Consider the following 26,259-nt stretch of genomic DNA (forward strand, 5'->3'; position numbering starts at 1 on the left):
TGAGATAATTGTGAGGCTAAGTGAGCCTGCGTACTGGACATTGATAACCCGAGTGAAGCATTATAATGGACGCTATGCTGGTAATGCTATTAAGTGAACTTTCTGTTGCTGCTGTGGTTTATGAGGCATGAATAAACCCGCAAGGACTGTATGATTTGATGGAAAATCCGTGCCGGAACTGGTTTTTATTCGCTGCAAGCGAGAATCCCCTAAGTAAATGACAGCGCTACCTCATATTTGGTGGAGAAAGCTATGGGCAATGTTGTAGCCTTGTTGCTGGGAGCAACGGAAGAGGACTGCAAAGTCGGTTGCTAAGGGCAACGGTTTCCAAAAAGTGCATGTTGCAGTGCTGGCAACACTGAGCCAGGAAGGCTGACGGTTGGGGAAGCCACTGCCCGGCTATGGTTCTGGAACCGTGGGGCGGCCTAGTGAGTAAGACACTGTCCGGATCGGTGAGCCCAGTGCGGCCATTTCCCCAGGAGAAAGAGACTGATAGGGCACCTCTGCGGTAGAGGGGTCCGAGAACCTGCGCGGCCAGCAGGTGACGGTCGTGAAAGAGAAAAAAAAAAAAAAGTGTTTTACTGACCGGGCTCAGTGAGCAAGAGACTGGTGATTGCTATAGGGTGCCTCTGAGGAGAAGAGGTATCCGACTACCTGTGTGGCCGACACAGGTAACAGACTGGTGTTCATGGTGTACTGACCTGGGTCAGTGGTAAAGACTGTGTTCCTGGAGGGTTCAGTGAGCAAGGTCCTGGAGGGTCAGTGTTGGGAAGAGCCCTGGAGCACGTGGTATGACCTTGGACCTGGTGAGGCGTAAGTGTTGGGCAGTCTCAAGCCGAGACGGATGTCCTGAATAGCACCCGCTAAGCCCCTGGACCTGGTGAGGCCGGTGTGTTGGGAAACCCTGGAAAGAGGGTCGGCTCCCTGAATAGCACCCGGTGCGCCCTGTGTGTTGGAAGGTCTCAGGCGGAGACGGTACATCCTGAATAGCACACAGAAAGGACACATGAGTTTTTTTGTGTGGTGTTTTTCTTTTCTCAACTCAGCCTGCGGTGGCTCAGTGGGAGTCAAGAAGGTGACAAGCGGCTTGATGTGGCTCAGTGGGGTCACGAAGGTGACAAGCGGCTTCCGGTAACTCGGCAGGGTTACGAAGGTGACAAGCGGCTTCCGGTGGATCGGCGGGTCCACGAAGACGGCGCAGCAGGAGCTGCAGTGACTCCAGTCGCTGTGTGTACAGCAGCCGGTGGTGTCGGTGATCGGTGACAGCAGGAGCTGTGGTGGTGCCAACAAGGACTTGTGTGGTATTGTTAAGACATAAACTGTGTTGTGTGAACTGTGGTCTGAAAAGACCGGTAAAACGGACATTGGGAAATCCCGAAAGGGGGCGGTGGCCAAAATCGGGGTGGTAACCCAAAAAGGGGTGGAGTCCCGGGAGGGGGCGGTAACCCAAATTGGGGTGGTTCAGGAAGTGGCAGCACTGGTTGACTCAGTGGGTATGTCTGGAGTACCGCAGTGTATGTATATGTCTTGGGAGGAATGTGGGCTATCCTTTCTGGATAGTAACGATGGGCCGCAGGTGTGTACCGTGATGCTGTACCAGGAAGGAGTCTCTGGTAGGCTGGACTCCAAGAGTCAGGTGACTCTGACAGGAACTCCGCTCGTTTTGTCTCTGACCGAGAAAAACGTCAGAGTTCGCTGCGTCCACGGGGGCATTGTTAACTATAAGGTGGACAGAGTCCTGATTGAGATGAAAAAGGGGGAGTGCCAAGGCGGTAGGATGCCACCAAACTTAGTACATACCTTTGAGAAGTGCCGAGACTTTGTCATATTTGATGATGTAGGGGAGGAGAACAGAGACGTTTCTACTGTAGGGCTAGCAGACACTGAGACGCTGACGCCTCCCAACATGGACAGACCAGACGTAGGGGCGACCGGAGAAAGAATGGCGTCGGACAAATTTACTGACCTGACGTCACCTGAAGAGTACATCAGTGTGAATGAGAAGGGTGTGGTAAACAAAAAGAGCGGAGCTGACACACGGATAGAGAGTGTCTTGGGGGTTTACCGTACGGTGTGGTGTGACATGTCATTGCCAGTAGCCACCCCTAGGACAGAATCTAGTGCTGTGCTGACTGAAACTTGTGACAGGACTGATGGTAACCTGGTCGAGAAGATAACGGGAGTAGAGACACAGTCAGAGGGTAACTGGGAGGTTCACTCGACTGACGGGACTAACCCAGGGGTACCTTTTGACGATATGATTAAAGAAGTAGTAGTGCAACACATACTGGCCAAAAGAGAACTAGAGCAGAAGATACAGTCAATAAAAGAGACAGTAAGGGATCATCTCGAACGTGAAAGTGTGATGAGACAAACGGCCGAGCACAGAGTGAAGGAGCTCGAGAAAGAAGTCTTGAAGCTCAGAAGTCACCTGTCAACGTGGCAAAATGTGAACAAGACCCTTACAGAAGAAATGGAAGAACTCAGAGGAGTAGTTAAAAGTCTTCTGCAGGAGAAGTTGGATGAACACTTACCGTGGGTGAGCGCAAGTGATAACAGGACAGAACGGCCAGTAGCCCTCGGGGCAAAGGGTCATGAAGGGACCAAGTCATGTGAAGTTGATGAGTTAAGAACGGAAGAAGACGGTCACCCGGGCGGGTCAGCTGTAGTGAGGGAAGTGTCCGTGGTAAAGCTAGAGCCTTCGGTCCAGGAAGAGAGCAAGACCACAACCTTCCAGTTTGTGATTGATGTACCAGAGGACATGCAAGAGGCCTGTGCGGAGGAAGGTGTGCATGAGGCTTTCAAAGAGGCGGTCAAAGCGTGTAAGGTGCACTGGGCACCTGAGACTCGGCAGTTGGTGATAGTATCGGACAGAGAAGATACATTTACCCGAGTAGCGGTCCTAAAAGAGATGCATCTACAATGTCTCTACACAAAACAGCAGGTCAGGCAAAGTAATGTGAAGGCTGCTCGACGCCTAGAGTTAGCAAGGGAGGCTATGGATCAGCTGGGTTTGCGGAAAGATGTGGTGCCGGTACCCAAAGCTCTGGTTGGGAGAATTATTGGAAGATCCGGGAAGGTAATGCAAGACCTTGTAAATATCTCTGGTGTGGTGAGAGTGAGGATCCCTCCTGATGAAGAAGATCAAGTATCTAGTGAAATGGGTAGGATTCCCATCCTGGTGATTGGCTCCGGGGAGAGCCTGAGAGACTTTCGGTTGCTCTTGGAGTATCGAGTGAGGTACCTGCAAGAGATTGAGCAGTTGAGGCAGGACCGCCGGCGAATTAATAAAGAAGTACGGAATACCAGGTGGCGGCCACCTGCAACCCAACAAGGTGTAAGGACCCGAAGAGTTCCGCCAAGAAGTGACAGGGCAGAGGGCCGAAGAGTGTCAGCAAGTGGTAGCTCGACTGGCAGGATGACGTTGAGAGACCGTAGTTCCTGTGAGACCCTGAATGAATCAGACTCATGCCAGACAGTAGGCCTGATTAGGACTGATGACCGTACCAACCGGGGGAGCTGGTCGGGGAAGGGAACAAACAGAGAGATGAAGATGGTGACTGGACCGTGTCTGATGATGCACTGTAACTGGAGGGTCAAAGAGCAGGACCGATATTCTGACCGTTGGGGGCGGGGGAGGCCTAACGTAGAGAGGAGGCCGTATGACAGGTGGAAAAGGTTCTCTTGACCTGTAGGGCAAGGTGTGATGAGTGCCCGGTCTCGAGAGCCTGATGTAATGTTGTGTGTTCAACCCCACAAGTTTGAACAGAGGGGCGAGGTATGTGGTGTAGCAACCACTATGTCCGCTAGGGGGCGCTGTGTGGAGGTTCCAAGGGAGAGGATGAGTGGCAGAATCCTGAAGGATGGTTGTGTATCTCAAAGGGGGTGGCTTTGAGATGGAGACTTAGTTATGCGTATTGATCAGCTATGGTATTGCTGAGGTGTTATTTCAAGGTATAAGGGAGAAGTCTCTAGGTAACTTGGGAGTTGGGCGGGCCAGTTACCTACAAACCCACCCAGGGGTGTGTCTGAAAACGCCTGTTGTAAAAGGCTATGTGAATGCCTGAAGGACATGTGATGAGGTCAGTCATGTGACCCAGGGGGCGTGGCTATGAACGAAATAATGTGGCCAGGGTGAGTCACAAGTAGTGAATGCTGGGAACTGGTTGGTCCAGTGTGGAAGGTCCTGCAGAGATGAAGCTTCCTCCCAGACAGTACGTGTGAAGTGGCTGGGAGCAATGGCGATGGGTGCCTGAGAGTTCCCTGGACGGAACAAACGTGTGCTGAATGCTGCAGCCGCATGAGGAACCCTGACGTGGGTGAGATCATTGTGAGGCTAAGTGAGCCTGCGTACTGGACATTGATAATAAGAGTGAAGAATTATAATGGACGCTATGCTGGTAATGCTATTAAGTGAACTTTCTGTTGCTGCTGTGGTTTATGAGGCGTGAAGAAACCGCAAGGACTGTATGATTTGATGGAAAATCCGTGCCGGAACTGGTTTTTGTTCGCTGCACGTTTGAATCCCCTAAGTAAATGACAGCGCTACCTCACAGAGCCATTCCATCTAGGTAGATATACTACTGCTCAGATACGTGGCCAAAATACTGTAGGGCAGGATCTGCTGATAGGATACCGGTAACTAAAAGATAAATACAAAGGTAGAACATGGAAATTACAATGTATAATACTGCTTAATCTATTAGGTTAGTAATGAACACTATAGAAAAACAGATTGTTGCATAAAAATGGTAAGCACAGGAAACCTGTAAAAGTGACCAAGCTAAGATAAAGCCATGCAAAGAAAGGACATGAATTTCAGAAAATTATCGGGAATTAAAATCAAACTCTCGTTTCAAAATTGTCTTCTTTCAAACTGAAAAGCTGAAGGCAAAGGAGAAAGTCAGAAAAGCACTATAGTTATTTGCAAAGTAGAAAACATGTGCTCTGCATACACTTGTAAAACACTTTACAATCTCTCATGCCAACTGAGTGTGGGATTCATCACCCTGAATATTTCCTATAGTTTTTTTTTTCTGTACAAATACATATAAATGCATAAAGACTGGAGCTGGCCATAAGAATTCCCCACCCAATCCCACAAGTGAACTAATAATTTTCTTTATGCTTTTGACTACAGAAAATCATATTTTCAATCACGGGAAAAATTTTCTATGGGTCATTGCTAGGGTTTTAAAACATCCTGGGAGCAGAACACCACTGGGATAAAGAGATTCCCAAATAAAAAGTGGGATCTTGTCTTGGGATCGATTCCAGTTTTAACTCCTTCACGACCCATGACATATACACTCACTGGCCACTTTATTAGGTACACCTGTCCAACTGTGTGTTAAGACTTAATTTCTAATCAGCCAATCACATGGCGGCAACTCAGTGCATTTAGGCATGTAGACATGGTCAAGACAATCTCCTGCAGTTCAAACCGAGCATCAGTATGGGAAAGAAAGGTGATTTGAGTGCCTTTGAACGTGGCATGATTGTTGGTGCCAGAAGGGCTGGTCTGAGTATTTCAGAAACTGCTGATCTACTGGGATTTTCACGCACAACCATCTCTAGGGTTTACAGAGAATGGTCCGAAAAAGAAAAAAAATCCAGTGAGCGGCAGTTCTGTGGCCGGAAATGCCTTGTTGATGCCAGAGGTCAGAGGAGAATGGGCATACTGGTTCGAGCTGATAGAAAGGCAACAGTGACTCAAATTGCCACCCGTTACAACCAAGGTAGGCAGAAGAGCATCTCTGAACGCACAGTGCGTCGAACTTTGAGGCAGATGGGCTACAGCAGCAGAAGACCACACTGGGTACCACTCCTCTCAGCTAAGAACAGGCATCTGATGGCTACTTTCAGCAGGATAATGCGCCATGTCATAAAGCTCGAATCATCTCAGATTGGTTTCTTGAACATGACAATGAGTTCACTGTACTCAAATGGCCTCCTCAGTCACCAGATCTCAATCCAATAGAGCATCTTTGGGATGTGGTGGAACGGGAGATTCGCATCAGGGATGTGCAGCCGACAAATCTGCGCCAACTGTGTGATGCCATCATGTCAATATGGTCCAAAATCTCTGAGGAATGCTTCCAGCACCTTGTTGAATCTCTGCCACGAAGAATTGAGGCAGTTCTGAAGGCAAAAGGGGGTCCAACCCGTTACTAGCATGGTGTACCTAATAAAGTGGCCAGTGAGTGTAGATGCGTCATAGGTCGTGTCCCGGCATTTGATGCTGGCTCCGGCACTGTGCCCGCATCTTTTCTGGCACAAAACAGCTGATTTGATCGCGATCCATCTGCGGCTGTTAAGAGGTTAAATGCCGCTATCAATCTCTTGCAGCAGCATTTAACACGGTTGCGCCAGAAGCATGTCACAAACTCCACCCATTGGTGCCCGTGTCACATGATTGCGTGGCACTTATGGGTTATCATGACAGCCCGAGGGTATCAGAAGAACCTCTTTGCTTGTCATTGCAGATCTCCTATGATCGTGGATCGTGGCCCGTGGCTGGCGTTCATAGATGACCACAGCTTCAAATCTCCTCAGGGGACTATTGAAGGAAGTAAAAAGTAGAAAAAAAATGTTTTAAAAGGTATTAAAACTTTAGAAAAAAAATAAAAGTTCAAATTAAGCCCCTTTTGCCCCATTCAAAATAAATCAATAAAAAATAAATAAAAAAAATATACATGTTGGGTATTGCTGCCTTCGGAAACACCTGATCTATTAAAATATCAACTAAATTCATCAGATCAGTAAACGGCGTAACAATAAAAAAATCAATTTGCCAGAATTACAGTATTTTGGTCTCTGCAACATGGGAATAAAATGCAATAACAAGCGATCAAAAGATCGCATCTACTCCAAAATGGTATCAATAAAAATGGAAGCTCGGCACACAGAAAATAAGCCCTCACCCAGTCCCAGATCCCGAAAAATGGAGGGCTCTGAAAATGGTGCTCTTTTAATTAATTTTTTTTTTTACAAAGTGTGGATTTTTTTCACCACTTAAATAAAAAAGAACCTCTTTTTCCAGTACACGATATGGTATAATCAATAAATGTTGTTCCTGTTTACCAGTATATGATATGATATAATTAATGATGGTGTTCAAAAGTACAACTCGTCCCACAAAAAACAAGTCCTTATGCCCCCATATTGAAAGAAAAATAAAAAAGTTATGGCTCTGGGAAGAAGGGGAGCAAAAAAACGGAAAAACCTAAGGTCGTGAAGGGGTTAATGAGCTCTAATTGATTGATCATGCATGGAATGTGAATGACATACATGTAGGTATTGCTCTCCACCCAAAAAAAACAAATAAAACCCCAAAATAATACAAAAGTTTTTTTTGTTTTGTTTTTTATTATTATTATTGAAAAGTATTACCTCTTCCATGATGCACTTTCAATTAAGGGGGCTTTACACATAGCGATATAGCTAGCAATATCGCTAAAGCATCACCGATTTTGTGACGCAGCAGCGATATTGCTAGCGATATCGCTATGTGTGATACTTACCTCCGACCGGCTCCCCCGCTGTCTGTCGCTGATCGCGCGAGATCGTGCAGCTCCATTTCTCGTCATGCGCTTCCTGCTGGCGCCGACGAGCGACGCGTGGTCGCGTGCGGGAGGACGTCAGGATCGCCGCGTCTGAAAGGTAAGTAACGACCGCTGCTGCATCGCTACGTCGCTGTGAGATCTGCCTGTTTGGCAGCTCACTAGCGACCATTTAGCGATGCACCAGCGATGCTGACCGGGTCGTATAGTGGTCGGGATCACTGGTGCATCACTAAATGTAAAGGGGCCTTTACGGTCCATAGTGTTTCGGATTAGTTTTATAAACCTATAACCAGGGGTGGATTAAGGGTAGCCAGGTTCCTGGGCTGTTCAGACTCTGTGGGCCCCCCGGTCATGTGACAGGGTCGGGAAGTCACTAAAATACTTAAATACTGAGGTAAAAAACTCAGCAAATACACAACGTGTGCACTAGGCCTCACAAATACTGAGGTAAAAAACACCAAATACTCAGCATATCCATGAGGCCTTACAAATACTGAGTGAAAAACTGACCAAATAAGCATGTGCACGAGGCCTTATACTGAGGTAAAAACTCACCAAATACTCAGCGTGTGCACGAGGCCTTATATTGAGGTAAAAACTCACCAAATACTCAGCGTGTGCACGAGGCTTTATAAATACTGAGGTAAAAACTCACAAAATACCCAGCTTGTGCACGAGGCCTTAAAAATACTGGAAGGCTTCCACCCAACATCTAGTCCTGACTCACCTGTACCTAACATCGAAACCAGCTAATAGTCTGCAATCACCTGCTGACCTGGACCAATGACCTGTCAGACAAGTTACTTCACATGAGTCACACAGAGGCTTCTGCTTCATGAACTTCCCCAGATAGAAGAAGCAGCCTTCGGTGTGCAGCCTGTGGCCAGATACACAGGAAGAGATGCTCCTCGTCACAGGCTGTGCCCAACATGGCAGCAGAGGGGTTAACGCCAGAGACAAATCACCGTCTCCTCACACACTGGACAGGATGCTGCATCTGGCGACGAACAAGCGCACATTGCGCAATGTTAGTCATATCCTAGATGTTCAGCATGTGGAGGACCAAGGGGGGACCAAAAGAGACCCCAGGATTGGAACAGGAGCATGGGAAAGTAGACAGCGGTCGGAGGGGCAGGGTTTATATAGGGGTCAGAGTAAGTAAATATATATATATATATACACACACATATACACATATATATACACACACATGCGGGCAGCGCACACATGCACAATCCTCAGGTTATATAGTTGTATAACTTTCAACTGGTCAAAACATTTCTCCCAGTAGGCCAAGAAAAATGTGGCAGGAATAAAGTACACCTCATAGTAACTTGTGTGTGAGGCAGAGGTGACAAGACCCGCAATCTCGTGCCCACTTTACTAGAGGTGCCCACTGCCCACATATAACAAAGTTGATGGAAACAGATGACTTCCACTATGATGATTGGTTGCCGGCCGCCCGACCACACCCATTTCACAACTAGTCACACCCATGTCCACACCCCAACCACACCCATTTATCACTGCTGATCACACTGACTGGTACTGAGGGCACAGTGGCTGGCATTATGGGCACAGTGGCTGGCATTGTGGGCACAGTGGCTGGTACTGTGGGCACAGTGGCTGGTACTGAGGAAAAGAAAGAAAGATCAGAGAGAGAAAAAAGAAAACAGAGAGAGAAAGAAAGAAGAGAAAGAAAGGAGAGAGAAAAAAACAGAGAGAAAGGAAGGAAGAAAGAGAAACAGAGAGAGAAAGAAAGGAGAGAGAAAAAAAAACAGAGAAAGAAAGAAGAAAGAAAGAGAAACAGAGAGAGAAAGAACAGAGAGAAAGAGGGGACAGAAAAAAGAACAGAGAGAGAGAAAAAGAGAAAGAGGGGAAAGAAAGAACAGAGACAGAAAAAAAGAGAAAGAAAGAACAGAGAGGGAGAGAGAAAGAAAGAGGGGAAAGAATGAACATAGAGAGAAAGAAAGAACAGAGAGAGAGAAAGAAACAGAGAGAGAGAGAAAGATTCTATAAAGATACTATACCAGTCCGGCTCACATTGTATTGCCCAACTGAGCCTCGTGGTGCAGGACATATCATGATCCACTCACATGGCCGGCATCCCAGAGTCCAAGGCGATCCCGCTGTCGGAGGAGGACATGGTGATGATCTGAAGCATTCCCTGAAATGCCTCCATGGTTCCGTCACAATCTCCTCCCGAAATTACCTAATTTCCTGTCAGCTTCCAGCACGTCACTTCCGATGGAGTTTTCAAGTGCTCCTCGGGGCTCCGCCATGTACCCCTGTGTTCCCCATCATACATCTTGTACACACATAGCTCCGCACACCTCATACACACACGGTTCCGCTTTGCATGCCTCTTACACACACACGGCTCCACTCCGTACACCTCGCACACACACGGCTCCACTCAGTACACACATGGCTCCACTCTGTAAACCTCGTACACATGCGGCTCTGCTCCGTACACCTTGTACACACGCGGCCACGCTCCATACACACATGGCTCCGCTCTGTAAACCTTGTACACATGCGGCTTAGCTCCATACACCTCGTACACACGTGGCTCCGCTCTGTAAACACACGGCTCAGCACCACTTTGTACACCTCGCACACGTGCGGCTCCGCTCCATACACACAGCTAATCGCCGTACACACGGCTCATCGCCGTACACTGTGCATACACAGGGCTCCGTTCCGTACACGTCGTACATGTGTGGATCCGCTCCGTACACCTCGTAGACGCGCGGCTCCGCTCCGTACACCTTGTACACGCGCGGCTCCGCTTCGTACACCTTGTAGATGTGCGGCTCTGCGCCACACACCTCGTACACACATGGCTCCGCTCCGTATACCTTGTAGACGTGCGGCTCCGCTCCGCACACCTCGTACATGCGCGGCTCAGCTACGCACACCTCGTACACGCGCGGCTGGATCAGCTCCGTACACCTCGCACACGCGCTGCTCCGCTCTGTATACCTCGTAGATGCGCAGCTCAGCTCCGCACAGCTCGTACACGTGTGGCTCCGCTTTGCACACTTCGCACACACGTGGCTCAGATCCATACACCCAGTGTCGGACTGGGGTGCCAAGGGCCCACCAGTAACATTGACTTTGAGGGGCCCACTTTTCACCTGCATACAAATATTACACTCCCCTCATTCACAAATGTACCTATATCTCTAAATAATAAGCTAGGTAGTTTGATTAATAAATGATGAGATGCTGTTTTTTTCTGTACGAACTTAATCAAATGAATTATGCCATATACTATCCATATATGAATAAAAATCCAGAAAAGAAGGGGTTACACCAATAAAACTCACCAATAAAAGGTATACTCCAACTACCATATGCAACCAGAAGAAAAAGGAGTTCAGATACCCATATAAAATATTATTTTTATTAATTATTATCAATAAAAAATTATAAAAATATTTTTCAAAAAATTCCTCTATAAACATATATTTATTTCCATAAAAATAATAATAACTAACATAGTGAAGGACACATGACCATGAACCTAACACATTTACATAATTGAGAATGACATAACGAAGGGATTGCCCACACCTGTCCATGAAATAGCCTTGGAGTCAATTGTCCAATTACTTTTGGTCCCTTTAAAAACAGGGTGGCACATGTTAAGGAGCTGAAACAATTTTAATGTGGATACCCTCAAATGAAAGCTGAAAGTCTGAACTTCAACTGCATCTGAATTGTTTTGTTTAAAATTCATTGTGGTAATGTCTAGAACCAAAATTGGAAAAATGTTGTCTCTGTCCAAATATATATGGCCCTAACTGTATGTGCTGTAGTTAGCTTCCTTATGGTGTGAGCCACTGGACAGTTCCTTGGTGCTTAATCAGTTCACCCTTGACTTGATCTTAACCATCAAGGTAACTGCAGCACAATAGAAATATGGCATATGTACAGGTATTGGATAGTTTAAATGGAATCTGCAACTAGGTTTTTGACCACCTAATCTAAGAGCAGCATAATGACCGAGTATTATGGGTTTAGAGTGGGGCCAAAAGATCGTAGCGTCTGATTTCCTGCACTCCTGCACTGATTAGAAGTACTTCTTCATAGGAAATGTTGCATTGACTGGTCAGCTAGAGTCTCTGAAGCCTCCCTGCTTGGATGATCTCTCACTGCAGTATTGGCCACTCCCTTCTGCTATGTATACTCGCCTTTGGCAATCTGGATTGCCAGTGTTAGTCTTGTACTGCTTGGTGTGGAGTGGAGGTGTCGGTTGTTGGTAGAGTCTTTTGGAGTATTGTTCTGTTATTGTTGCTTGGTGTTTTGTCTTGTACAAATCCTCATCCTCTCCTATTTGGTTTACCTTTCTCCCAGGTGTTCCTCTCTGTTGCCTGTGAGTGCATATTCGTATCTTTGGTATTTTCATTTATCCCTGTATGTCCTCCATTGTTTGTCTTGTTTGTGTATATAATAAAGATGTGTGAAAGTGTTTGCCCTCTTCATTGATTTCCTATTCTTTTGCATGTTTGTCACATTTAAATGTTTCAGATCAACAAACAAATTTAAATATTACACAAAGTTAACACAAGCAAATATAAAATGCAGTTTTTAGATGAAAGTCTTTATAATTAAGAAAAAAAATCCAAAGCTCCAGGACCTTGTGTGAAAAAGTAATTGCCCCCTGAACCTATTAACTGGATGGGCCACCCTGAGCCGCAACAACTGCTATCAAGCGTTTGCGATAACTGGCAATGAGTCTTTTACAGTGCTCTGGAGGAATTCTGACCCACTCATCTTTGCAGAACTGTTGTAATTCAGCCACAGTGGAGGGTTTAAGGTCAGCATCTCAATCAGATTAAGGTGAGGACTTTGACTATGCCACTCCAATGTCTTAATTTTGTTTTTATTAATTAATTCAGCAGTGGATTTGATGGTGTGGTTTAGATCATTGTCCTGCTGCATAAATCAAGTGTTTTTCAGCTTGAGGTCACGAACAGATGGCTGGACATTCTCCTTCAGGATTTTTCAGTAGACAGTAGTGATGAGCGAGTATACTCGCATGCTCGGAGATTAAGGCTGTGTGCACACGCTGCGGATTTTGCTGCGGTTCCGCAGCGGTTTTGGCCGCTGCGGACCCGCAGCAGTTTTTGCTGAGGTGTACAGAACCATGATTCCCTATGGGAATCAAAAACCGCAATGCAGACAGTGCGGAATTTTCCGCGCGGATTATCTGCGGTTTTCAATCCGCAGAAAGAATTGACATGTCAATTCTTTCTGCGGATTCTGCTGCGGTTTGCCATCTCCTCCATTGAGGAGATGAAAAACCGCAGGGCAAAACCGCAGAGCAATCCGCAGGTATTTTGACCTACGGTTTCACCTGCTGATTTTACGAAATCCGCGCGGATGAATCTGCACCTAATCCGCAGCGTGTGCACACAGCCTTAGTTTTCGTCGCCTCAGCTGCATGATTTGCGACTGTTAGACAGCTTGAATACATGTGTGAAATGCCTGTTTTTTAGGGAATTCCCACATGTATTCAACCTGTCTACAAGTCGCAAATCATGCAGCTGAGATGACGAAAACTAAATCTCCGAGCACGACAAAATACTCGGATGACACCCGAGCCTGCTCAGGGAAACACAAACAACAATGCTACTCACCCATCACTAGTAGACAGCAGAATTCAAGGTTCCATTTACCACAGCAAGTCTTGCAGGTCCCAAAAGAAGCAAAACAGCACCAAACCATCACACTACCACCATATTTTACTGTTCATATGACGTTCCTTTTCTGAAATGCTGAACATCACCTTCCAAAAAGTTTAACTTTTGTCCCATCAGTCCATATAGTATTTTCCCAAAAGTCTTGGGGATCGCCAAGATGTTTTCTGGCAAACCTGAGAGGAGCATTTATGTTTTATTGCTCAGCAGAGGATTTCATCTTGTTACTCTGCCATGAAGGCCATTTGTGCCCAGTCTCTTTCTTATGATGGAGTCATGAACACTGACCTTATCGGAGGCAAGTGAAGCCTGCAGTGCTTTGGATGTTGTTGTGGGGTCTTTTGTGACCTCTTGGATGAGTCGTCGCTGCGATCTTAGGGTAATTTTGGTCGGCCAGCCACTCCTGGGAAGGTTCACCACTGTTTCATGTTTGCACCATTTGTGGATAATAGCTCTCACTGTGGTTCGCTGGAGTCCCAAAGATTTAGAAATAGCTTTATAATATTTTCCAGAGTGATACATCTCGAATACTTTGTTTCTCATTTGTTTCAGAATTTTTTTAGGATCGCACCATGATGTCTAGCTTTTGGTCTACTTCACTTTTGTCCCACTGGTCTTATTTAAGTGATTTCTTGATTGAGAACAGGTGTGGCAGTAATCAGGCCTGGGTGTGGCTAGGGAATTTGAACTTAGCTTTCCAAAATTTTGATAAACCACAGTTAATTTATGTTTTAAGTGGGGCATATCTTTTTCACATCGGGCTCTGTCGGTTTGGATTTCTTTTTCCCTTAATAAAGACCATCATTTAAAAACTGCAGTTTGTGTTTTCTTGTATTATCTTTGTCTAACATTTAAATTTGTTTGTTGATCTGAAAAAATGTAAGTGTGACAAACATGCAAAAGAATAGGAAATCAGGAATTGGGCAAACTCTTTTTCACACAACTGTACACTATTACTCCCCACTTCCCTGGGTGGGGTAGGGGGACAGATATAGGGATGATTCAGAAGTTCAGCAAGGTGGCACCGGTGTCTTCACCATCAGAAGTAATCCAGGGAGCAGGGATAGCTAGGGCACATTATAGATAGTGAAGGAGCCCCTGGCCCTGGGAATTTGACTACAGGGTTGTGACACAGAGACTCGATTCCAATGATGTTTCACTTATTGGGTTGCTTGCTGTAGTTTCGATAAAATCACTATTTTATCAGCAGATTATCACTACTAGAGGACTAGTAAATCTTCTGCTATGTAGTCCTCCATATTCATAAGCTCTGTATAACCCAGACCCCTCCACTTATTGGCAACTTTGTCTATGTACCCCTTTCATAGGCAAAAAGCTGCCAATCAGTGGTGTGGATGGGTTATACAAAGCTCAGCATTCAGAGAACTGGTATATCTGCAGCAGATAAAACAGTGATTTTATCAAAACTGCAGCAAGAAGTTCAGCGCAAATTGCTGGAATCAGGATGTTTGCCCCTACATCAAGCTGCTTTCTTATGGCATAGCAGAAATCTGATGAGTGGTGACAGATTCCCTTCAATCCCAAAGCCTGAATGTAGCAGAGTTGTTTTGCGTTGGTCCTGTTGAATCCCCACCATTCAAGTACAATGTTCTCAGCAGTGTATATACTGTACATGACATGAACGAACTATGTCTATATATAAAAATACCGTAACTACCGTACATGGCTGAAGGAGCTCTTTATGTAGTACTTGTTATCCTGAAGTGTAAATCACTCACACTATTATATAAATATAAAACTGGTAATAATTTACTGATATCGTGTTTAGGCACTTTATGCCACAATGGCATAAGGAAAAAATATTTTTCAACATTCACTATAAAATCCATTGAGGGTAAATGATGGGATGTGAAGTGTACCTTGCTGTGAACTTTGGCTGAATAGAATAGAGCAGTGTGTTATTTTGGAAGGTGAGTAGAGTGACTTATTCAAGGTGTCTCTGACAGCTCTCATCAACTTTGTAGTGCTGTGTATGTGTGAACTGTGTAAAGCACCGAGGTCAATGTTTGCACAGCAGTGCTATTCCTTAAATCATCTTCACATACCACAGCCATTCACTGCAACAAGAGGGATTTCTGACTATTTAACAGTGGATTTGGGTTTTTGTTGCATGTTGTAAACATGTCAAACATATTTAAGGGCTTGAGTTTCCTGCTTACTGATAGCCTGGAAGAGAGGGACCAATGACACATAAACCATCAGAGTATTTCCGGTCAAGGTTTATTGCTGCTATCATCTTGGCTCTAAAACTTGTTATGTGCAGAAACTTTTAGCATTGTTTCCCATAATTACATCCTGTAAATAATATTTGCATAGACACCGGTCAGATATAAGGGAATTATTTCAGCTGATAGTAAAATATTCAGTGTAAGGCCGGGATCACACATGCGAGAAACTTGTCTGAGTCTTGCATGCTAATACCTGGCACTGCCGCCGGCACTCGGATCAGAGCGTGCGGCTGCATAGCAATACATGGAGCCGCGCACTCCGCTCCCGAGTGTCGACGGCAGTGCCGGGTATTAACATCCGAGACTCATCCAAGTTTCCCGCATGTGTGATCCCGGCCTTAGGCCTCATACTCACTGGCGATAAAATCAGACAATTGCAATCCGATTTTAAATTGGATTGCACTGTGACCACTGTTAGTGAATGGGTGACATCTCACTTGCGATTTTTTTCTCATCCAAAATCGGTCTGAGAAAAAAAATCGCAGCATGCTGCGATTTGCGCCAATACAAGTCAACGGGTGCGATTAAAAAAAGGACCAAAAATGGACCATCCGTTTTAAACGGATACATCACCATTCTGTGGTATAGAACACTATAAATGGTTGTGTAAATGACTGTAGAAAAATAGTTGCTGGGAAAAAAAATGGATGGAAAACGGAGGTAAAACGGAAGGATAACGGATAGAAAACGGATGGAAAGATTAGAAATCGCATGACACTCGCATAACACTGCACCCTTTTTTAAAGTCCAGAAATCTGACCGTTTTTTTAATCGCCAGTGAGTATGAGGCCTTAGGCTTTTGTTCACATCTACATCGGAGCCTCAAGAACAGATTACATCAAAAACATAGAACAAATAGAGCAGCATGTATTTTTTTTAACATAAAATTGTGCCCAGTATGACAGAAACCCAATTGACGATATTATTATCACTGGGCCACATTTTTGTTTTTCTGTTCTTATAACAAAAGAGAATGGAAATAAAAAGGGGACCTGTCATGTGAAAAAACGCTTTAAACTTGCAGATATGGTGTTAATGTGGTGTTCATGTAATGCACACACTGTACAGATGAACACATTCACCAACCGTCGATACAGGAGAAAAACAATGTCAGCATCACACATTCTCATCAACACATATAGTGGGCAGTCCATGATTGGCTGCAGCGGTCGCTTACTGGAGATATGTCATCATTGTTGCAGCCATGTGAACAAAGACCAGGGGAGCAGTGGACAGCGTTTTGTTTATCAAGTATTATCCTGAAATATGTGCAATATTTAATATGATTCACATGATTGATGCAATAAATATAATCCATTCCAGATGGAACATTTTGATTTGTAAGCGCACTACTGTAAAATGTATGATTTGTCTATACAGCTGGTGTATTTTGCACAGAAACTAGAGTGAGAAATTATCTTTATTGATGCTGTTTAAGCTGGCTAAAAAACAAGGCTGGGTAAATGTGGCGCCCCTGAGGCTCAGTCGCCACAGAGGTACTGCACCTTCTAAGGTGTAGTGCCCCACCAACTAGGTAAGTTGGGAGCTCCTTTCCACACTCCAACACCTGCATCCCACACACAGGATAGTTCAGCACTGATCACATTGTGGCTCATGCTTAGAGAGTAGCAGAGCACCTCTGGTGATTCCTTGCTTCGTAACACGAGATGTGCTGGGAGGTGGGTGGAGTGGAGATCCATATAAAAGAGTGGGAAGGTTTAGAATTACAGGTCAGTCTGGGGTGAGTCCCAGAGAAGGAGAGCAGGCTGACAGAAGGTCAGTCTGACAGGAGGTCAGGCAAGAGGAGTTCAGTTCTGAAGTTAGTTTTTTGTTCAGTTTGAGTTCAGTTTAGAAAGTGCTGCAGCTGCCTCAGTAATCTGAGCCAGCTGGCACAGGAAAGAGAAGAAGAGAAGAAAAGGAGAAAGACGTAGAACTCCAACATAAGCTTCCATAAGAGAGAGAAGGAACAGCGCGGAACGAAGGAGTAAGAGAACAGAGAGAAGTTGTGGGTTGGAAGAGGAACCCTGCCTATAGGTTCTCAGCGCAAGGCCGGGGCCCGGTCCCTGAGGTTGTATGGACACTTATGGTTCTGCAGCAGACACCGGTGGAGTAGTTGGCTGTAAATGCACTACTCCCATCTAAGACTTGGGACACAACAGCAACACGGATAGAGAGCCGGAATCCAGGAGGTCCCTGATCGGGCTACAGCTGTCTGTAATACAAGTAAGGTTCTAGGAACATCTGACAGGAGGAACTTCAGAGTAACCACGGCACTGGAGTTCTTCACACTAAAAGGCGCAATAGAGGAGTCGTTCAGGAAAGGCACATGTTGGCGAAGTGTTGGAGAGGAGAACCCTGACTTGCCCGGGAGGTTGATTGAGTCTCTACACCGGAGGACACGGCACGGAGGCAGGCACCAGTTGGTACCACGAACTGTGAGTAAAGCTTTGAAACTGCAAGCCCTGGTGTCCTCCATACATTTGCCGCTAACACCTTCAGCACCGCTACATCTGGGTAACCGCATCTATACCATTCTGCGCCTCTCCTCATCCATTGCACCTACACTGCCCTGGGACTACAGCTCCACCTGTGGGGAGCTACACCATCTTTGCTGCACTACACCATCAGTCTCAGTGGATCTGCATGCAGCGTTGGCTCAACATCTTACTTGCCAAACACCACAGGTGGCGTCACGAACTATCCATATAAACTACACTATTAACATCACCGCCATCGATACTGGGCGCCCAGGGCCACGGACCGGGTCACCGCTGCTGTGACACCTCCCCCTGACACCGGCGCGGTACCGAGTACCCCACAGCCCTGGGTGTGAGGGTGACCCAATTTTGGCGTCACGAACAGGATGACGAGACCCGATGCCATCGGGTTCTGTGCGCCTGAAATTTGTGAGACTTTGAACTTTTGAAAATGTGCAGAAGACCTGATTTAATAGACTGTAAAATGGACATTAGAAATGGCCGCTGGCGCGGAGAAGAAGGGCGTGTAGAGCTGGGAGGTACTAAGAAAAGACCGCAAAGACTATTGGGCCTTCCCTGCCTGAATTACTATGTGACAGCGACATGGCCCACCCCCCAAGGGGTTCGTATACTGGCTTGGTATGGAGGCGCTGGAAGAAGACGCCGCCCCCCGAAAGGAGGGGCAGAAGAAGCCAGTGGTGGGAAAGGGGCCGAGGCAGGAAGAACGCCAAAACGCCATTTTGGAGAGTGAGGTAAGGAGGCCTGCAGAGCGCGGGGAAATGGATCTCCCTGGCGCCATGGCTGACGGCGCCAACCCAAACTCCGGAATGAACCGTCAGCAATTAGAAGCTGAAATAGCTGAATTGACAGCCAGTCTGCAGCTGAGAAAGGAAGCCTTAGAGAAGCTGATACGGCAGCGCTCCCCGGTGGGGCCTACACCAGCGGTACCCTCTCCATCGGTACCTGCCGCTACCACACCGGACTGTCCCCGGGCAGCGCTGATCTATACTTCTACCCTGACTGTACGGCTAGGTGCCGCCTGCCTGAAGGAGTTACCGGAGGACCCGGGAGTGGAAGCGGAGCTCTTGCCCGGACCTGACGAGGCTGCACAGGTCCCCGCAGAGACCCCTGCGGATCCGGAGCCACCATCTGCTCCATCACCACCTGCACCGGAGCAGAGGTCGCGCCGCCAGGAGGCCCCAGGTATGTCGGATGTTCCTCCACCTGGGAAGGCCCTGGGGTGTACCGCAGTTGCAGCGACTGGCCAGGTCGTCCTGGAACTGGTCTGGGACCGGGATGCTAGTGCCGTGAGTGAGAGCAGGTCCCGGGAAGAGCGGGAGGAAGAAGAGAATTGGGCAGGACGTCGGGACACCATTCGACAGCTGGCAGCGGAATATCGGGAGCAGAGAAAGAAGGCTGTGCTGGGCCCGGATCTGGCCCGGAAGGAGAGGGCCCGTGCTGGGCATCATGGTCCCCGGGATGCAGCTGGATGGGGGCAGGTGCCGAATGTAAACCGAGAGAAGGGGTTCGGATTTATTGCGGACCCAAAAGAATCAGCAACCTGTTCTTTAACCGGCGGGACGTGGAGCCCCATCTGAGGAGGGGGCATCCTGATAGAGACCTGCAGCCTGGGGAGTATGTGACCTTCACCCGGCATGAGGGACTCCAGGGGTGGTACGCCCTGAATATCCGCTGTATTCCTGAGTTTCTTGAAAGGTACAAGCCAAAGAGACCTATTGCTGCCCCTCCAACTACCGTTGCCACTCAGACTGCTCAGGTACCCGATCCTAGGAACCAGGCTGCTCTTGCATCAGCTCCAGCCCGGCAACTTAAACCAAAGATCCCTGGCTTGACACCGTGAGAAGAGGAGTACTTACGGATTGCCAATGACTACTTTGAATCTGGTAGCCATTAAGAAATACTTTTCCAAATCTCGTTACCCAGGAGGGTTTGTTTGCACCAGTTGTGCCTTTTTGCTATCATGTTTTTGTTTTTCTGGTAGCACTTTGTTGCCCTGTTTGATTGGCAGCGTTTTCACCACTTGAACTAGCGATCATGAACTTGGAGTGATCCAAAAAATTTTATTGTAAATAGTTGCGCCTCTTTAGGTGCCCTTTCTTGGTTTTACATATAGAGACACTTTGCGAAGATAATGTTTTTGCATGGACGCTTTTTGAAGATGATGTCTACCTCAAAGGACACTGCAAGGGATCCCGGCTGGGAGCGGTGTCCAGCACCTTACAAGACTAACTGTTGAATGTTTTACTGTGAAGTATTTGATAACACTGGTCAACAGCATTTTTGGTGCCAAAGATATTTCATCGAATTTAGGGTATTTTTGGGGTGCTGATTCTGAATATGTCATCAGTTTTGCCAGATTGGCTCAAGTTTTTGAGATTTTTGGTATCTTATTTATAGCACTTGTTGGTAAATGCGACGCATCATCTCATTAATTTCTTTGGATTAGTACTTGAACTGAGCAGTTCTCAATATAGTTTTGTGTTAATTAGTGTTCTAAAAGTTTGTTCATAGCTTGATTTTTGCACTAACTTTATGTTGTTGTCTGTTTTCCAGTGAAAAGCATGAACTCATCATGAAGAAGTTGTCTTAACGATCCAGACTCATTCTGTTACATTTGTGGTGAATATACACTGCCAAAACATAGAAGAAACATAACAGACTTCGTAAAAAAAGTGTATTTTGCCTATTTTGGGGTTATGCTTGGGGACCAAGACAAGTTTTGGGCACCACACATAGTGTGCAAAGCATGTATCGAATTATTACGAAAATGGAGCAAAGGACAAAGAAAAAGCTTCAAATTTGGTGTTCCAATGGTGTGGAGAGAGCCAAAAAATCATCATGATGACTGTTATTTATGGTAAACACAGGTACAGGCACATCTTCACAATGAGGGACAGGCCTTCTTGCAGATTCCATGTTACTCCCATTTTCGTTTCTTATGCTTATTGAATCCTTGCACTTGCACTGCACAGAAATAACAGTCATCATGATGATTTTTTGGCTCTCTCCACACCATTGGAACACCAAATTTGAAGCTTTTTCTTTGTCCTTTGCTCCATTTTCGTAATAATTCGATACATGCTTTGCACACTATGTGTGGTGCCCAAAACTTGTCTTGGTCCCCAAGCATAACCCCAAAATAGGCAAAATACACTTTTTTTACGAAGTCTGTTATGTTTCTTCTATGTTTTGGCAGTGTATATTCACCACAAATGTAACAGAATGAGTCTGGATCGTTAAGACAACTTCTTCATGATGAGTTCATGCTTTTCACTGGAAAACAGACAACAACATAAAGTTAGTGCAAAAATCAAGCTATGAACAAACTTTTAGAACACTAATTAACACAAAACTATATTGAGAACTGCTCAGTTCAAGTACTAATCCAAAGAAATTAATGAGATGATGCGTCGCATTTACCAACAAGTGCTATAAATAAGATACCAAAAATCTCAAAAACTTGAGCCAATCTGGCAAAACTGATGACATATTCAGAATCAGCACCCCAAAAATACCCCAAATTCATTAAAATATTTTGGACACCAGAAAAAAAATTTTTTTTCGTTGACCTGTGTAATGTGTTTTATGAGTATTAGTAACTGAGAAATGGCTTTTATAGAAGAATTAGGAATGTCTGATCTAGAGATGAGTGATGTGAATAAAGAATTGAAAGTAGACAGGTGACGGACCAGGTACTTGCGGTCAGCGTCTTGCGTCTAGAAGAGACAGTGAAAGTAGAGAAATAAATGTGTACTAGAGCAGGAAAATGAGAGAAAATGTGTTACAGAGAATAGCACTTTGAATTGGGAATTGTACTTAGAATTAAAAATTTAGATAGAATTGCTTGTAACGTTCAAGATGAGTACCTCCTATGCTAGGAAAATTAGTATAAGAAAAGTTTGTCATGCATTTCAAAATTTTTGTATGTTTCTTTGCTGTCTACTTTGTTATCTTGCAGCCCGCGGACGTGCTGTGTTTAACGGGGGCGTATGTGGCGCCCCTGAGGCTCAGTCGCCACAGAGGTACCGCACCTTCTCCTAAGGTGTAGTGCCCCACCAACTAGGTAAGTTGGGAGCTCCTTTCCACACTCCAACACCTGCATCCCACACACAGGATAGTTCACCACTGATCACACTGTGGCTCATGCTTAGAAGGTAGCAGAGCACCTCTGGTGATTCCTTGCTTCGTAACACGAGATGTGCTGGGAGGTGGGTGGAGTGGAGATCCATAAAAAAGAGTGGGAAGGTTTAGAATTGCAGGTCAGTCTGGGTTGAGTCCCAGAGAAGGAGAGCAGGCTGACAGAAGGTCAGTCTGACAGGAGGTCAGGCAAGAGGAGTTCAGTTCTGAAGTTAGTTTTGAGTTCAGTTTGAGTTCAGTTTAGAAAGAGTGCTGCAGCTGCCTCAGTGATCTGAGCCAGCTGGCACGGGAAAGAGAAGAGAAGGAGAAAGACGTAGAACCGCAACCTAAGCTTCCATAAGAGAGAGAAGGAACAGCGCGGAACAAAGGAGTAGGAGAACAGAGAGGAGTTGTGGGTTGGAAGAGGAACCCTGCCTATAGGTTCTCAGCGCAAGGCCGGGGCCCGGTCCCCGAGGTTGTATGGACACTTATGGTTTTGCAGCAGACACCGGTGGAGTAATTGGCTGTAAATGCACTACTCCCATCTAAAACTTGGGACACAACAGCAACACGGATAGAGAGCCGGGATCCAGGAGGTCCCTTATCGGGCTACAGCTGTCTGTGATGCAAGTAAGGTTCTAGGAACATCTGACAGGAGGAACTTCAGAGTAACCACGATACTGGAGTTCTTCACACTAAAAGGCGCAATAGAGGAGTCGTTCAGGAAAGGCACATGTTGGCGGAGTGTTGGAGAGGCGAACCCTGTCTTGCCCGGGAGGTTGATTGAGTCTCTACCCTGGAGGACACGGCACGGAGGCAGGCACCAGTTGGTACCACAAACTGTGAGTAAAGCTTTGAAACTGCAAGCCCTGGTGTCCTCCATTCATTCGCCGCTAACACCTTCAGCACCGCTACATCTGGGTAACCGCATCTATACCATTCTGCGCCTCTCCTCATTCATTGCACCTACACTGCCCTGGGACTACAGCTCCACCTGTGGGGAGCTACACCATCTTTGCTGCACCACACCATCAGTCTCAGTGGATCTGCATGCAGCGTTGGCTCAACATCTTACTTGCCAAACACCACGGGTGGCGTCATGAACTATCCATATAAACTACACTATTAACATCACCGCCATCGATATTGGGCGCCCAGGGCCATGGACCCGGTCACCGCTGCTGTGACACATCCTCCTGACACCGGCCCGGCACCGAGTACCCCACAGCCCTGGGTGTGAGGGCGACCCATAAACCCCCTCTATTAAAGGGGTTACCCGGATACAAGTCTGCAGTCTCTCCATGTGCCCTGTGAGGATTCTCTGGTGCCGGACGATCATGTGCGATCTGCATACTTCCGGCCTCATATCCGGCCTCGCTCCGTACACTTGCATTGAGCGAGGCCACACCACGTCTATTCGGCACATGACTGCATGTATGAAAATCCCCACAATCACAACCACACAATCCTAATAGTGCTCACGCTGTGAGGATTCAGAAATCTGCTGTCACACAGTCACTGCAGACTTGCAGACCAAGTTCGGACAACAAACTCAGAATTCCTCAACAGGGTATTTGAAAATGGGTTTTCTAAGTGGTTGCAGATAAAAAATAACAGAACACTTTTTGCATATGAAAAAACTTTCATTTATTCTGGTAAAAAAGTTATATGAAAATATATAAGAAAATATATAATCTAGTATCTCTCCTAAAATATTCATATATATTTCAGATCTTGTTACCTTATCATAAACGTTCATTGATTCTTGAACACATGTAATAAAGGTAGTATACTTGCAAATGATAGCACAATAAAACTGATACAAGGAATAAATGATACCATAGCAACCAATCAGGTAGCATCCAGGGTTGGTGTAATCTACAGTAGAAAGGTAAGAACCTTAAAGAGACTGCTATGTGATTTGACAGCAGTGTGAGGTAGGGACAGAGACCCTGATTCTGGCGATGTGTCAGTTGTTGAGCTGTGTATAACTGCATCCACACCACAGCTTTCTGTGTACAATGTATAGTGACAGTCAGCTGCTAATCAGTGTTGGGGGAGTGGATGGACTATAAGAGGCAAGTTGTCCTGTAGTGGATATTCGGCATTGTTTTTAAAATTGTTCAAAAACAAACTATATTGTAGAAATTCAAAAGTATTCATGTGGTATCTAAAAATTCAGAAATTGATGATCTATAGTTGTCTTTCCAGAGGCTCAGGCAATCAGCATACAGTATGTTTAGGTCATATTAGCCAGCTTAGTGCCTATACAGTAGCTTTGGTTTAAAACAAAATAAACATTTAAAAAAATAGTGCAAATAGAAACAGTTGTTTTCCCAGTAGCAACCAATTATTCAACGGATTCTGTTATCATTTTTTGCTATGTAATCTGAGAGCACCATAATGTAGGAGCAGAGACCCAGATTTCAGTGATGTGACATTTACTGGGCTGGGTTTTGCTGACAATCAATGTGTTTTTTTTTTTTTATCAGCAGGAGATTATCACTGCAGTTCAAAATATAAAGAAAAAACACCAGCTCACCCTAACTGTTCCGAATAATGAGTAAGCATGAGGCCACGCCACTGCTCAGCGTCTGTAGTTGCACACTCAGAGAATAAAAGGGCTGCAGCTTTCAGATCCAATTGCAGATAAAATTGTGGTTTTATTGCAAATCCATTAAAAAGATATACACATTGCAAAAATAAAGCGGAAACTAAAAAGCTAAACATTCTTAATCCAGGATGAAGAACGTTTGCGTTTGAAATGCGTAGGTTTTCACGGAGGTCTCCCTGGTTATTAATTTTATGTTTGCAATGTGTCTATCTATTTAATGGATTAACAATAAAATCACAATTCTATCTGCAATTGAAAGCCAGAATCTGTTTTTTTCCTTGAACTATTCTGTTACAATGAAATAATAATGTTTCTAACATGACTACAGTGGTTTTCCAATACAATTATATTGATGAGCTATCCGTAGGAAACGTCATCAATATCTGATCGGTGGGGTCCACCATCTGATACCCTCCCTAGGCAGCTGATCCCAGCGCCAGCAGTGGCCGGGGGTAAATAGTGCAATATCGCCACTCCGTCATGCTGTTTAGTGGCTGCTCCTGGTTTCTGCAGATCAGTTCCTATCCAATTCACTACATTCCCTGAGGAGTTCTAATAGTAATGGTCTTTATTTAGGGAAGAGGCCAGTTCGAGCATTGCACTGTGATCCCCATCCGAGTTATACGGCCATCTGACTCTTCCCATAAGGTGTGGTTTGTTCTGTTCCCCCTATAGAAATATCTCTTGTGGTTGTAGGCCGAGTACTGTGGGTTTGCCTACCAGCAAAGTGTAATTTGTATTAAAAATGTTATTTGCAGTAATATTTCATGGGTTGAATCAAAGAAGTACATCAATCAAACAAGATAGAATTTTATAGCTGGGAATAAAAATGCTTTCATGTAATGATTAATCTGTCCCATAAGAAAACATCCTCCTGTAATAAATTTATGGCCGTAGTGCACATAAATATGTTTTATGACAACAGATCAAAAACTAAATGCGCATTTATCTGTGTAGCTGACAATGCTTTGGAGCTGCCATGACCAGTCTTGAAGTGACTTTACTATGTGTATGATAGAAGAGTGATGACTATCCCAGCCACAAGTACAGTAGTTCCAGCACGTCCTTTTTTTCTCTGTAGCCGTAAAAAGTTCTCTTTTTATCCTTTTATTTCAAGATATATCCATACAAAAAATATAAATAAAAACATACAAAAACATAAATGTATTACCGTACTTCTCCCAACCCTTCACCACCCACCCAAAGAGAAAAAAAAATAATTTTCCATAAATGTATTTTCTGAAAAATATTTATTCCAATTGTAAAAGGGGAGCCAACTGTTTCTCAAAAAAGGTAGTCTACCTTTTGCTCTCTATAGACTTTTTTTTCACAGACTATAATGTTCTTAACAATTTTAACCATCCTTCCTTGCTTAATTCATGAAGAGGTTAATGAGCAGAACGCAACGTCTGTTGCCTACGTTTCCCCTCCAGAACGAGCTGCTCTTGTAGTGTGGTTACCTGTGAGGACAAAAATATATTTTTATATATATTTATTTATACATTATAT

General features: G+C 45.3%; 1 protein-coding gene and 1 long non-coding RNA gene across 4 annotated transcripts in view; one reads left to right on the plus strand and one right to left on the minus strand.

The window, feature by feature from the left end:
• LOC141095284 (uncharacterized) overlaps positions 1-26,259 on the plus strand; it is a 99,376-nt gene that overhangs the window by 31,776 nt on the left and 41,341 nt on the right. The gene's annotated exons all lie outside the window — the stretch shown is intronic.
• Positions 23,759-26,259, minus strand: part of CROCC2 (ciliary rootlet coiled-coil, rootletin family member 2) — a 274,079-nt gene continuing 271,578 nt past the window's right edge. For both annotated transcript variants that reach the window (XM_073581213.1, XM_073581212.1), the window contains exon 36: positions 23,759-26,210. In XM_073581213.1, the coding sequence (XP_073437314.1) occupies positions 26,139-26,210 (72 nt within the window). In that variant the 3' untranslated portion in view covers positions 23,759-26,138. The remainder of the gene's footprint in view (positions 26,211-26,259) is intronic.

This window comes from Dendrobates tinctorius, unplaced genomic scaffold (assembly GCF_039654945.1).
Source record: "Dendrobates tinctorius isolate UK_male_01 unplaced genomic scaffold, ASM3965494v1 ptg000069l, whole genome shotgun sequence".
NCBI classification, from domain to species: domain Eukaryota; kingdom Metazoa; phylum Chordata; class Amphibia; order Anura; family Dendrobatidae; genus Dendrobates; species Dendrobates tinctorius.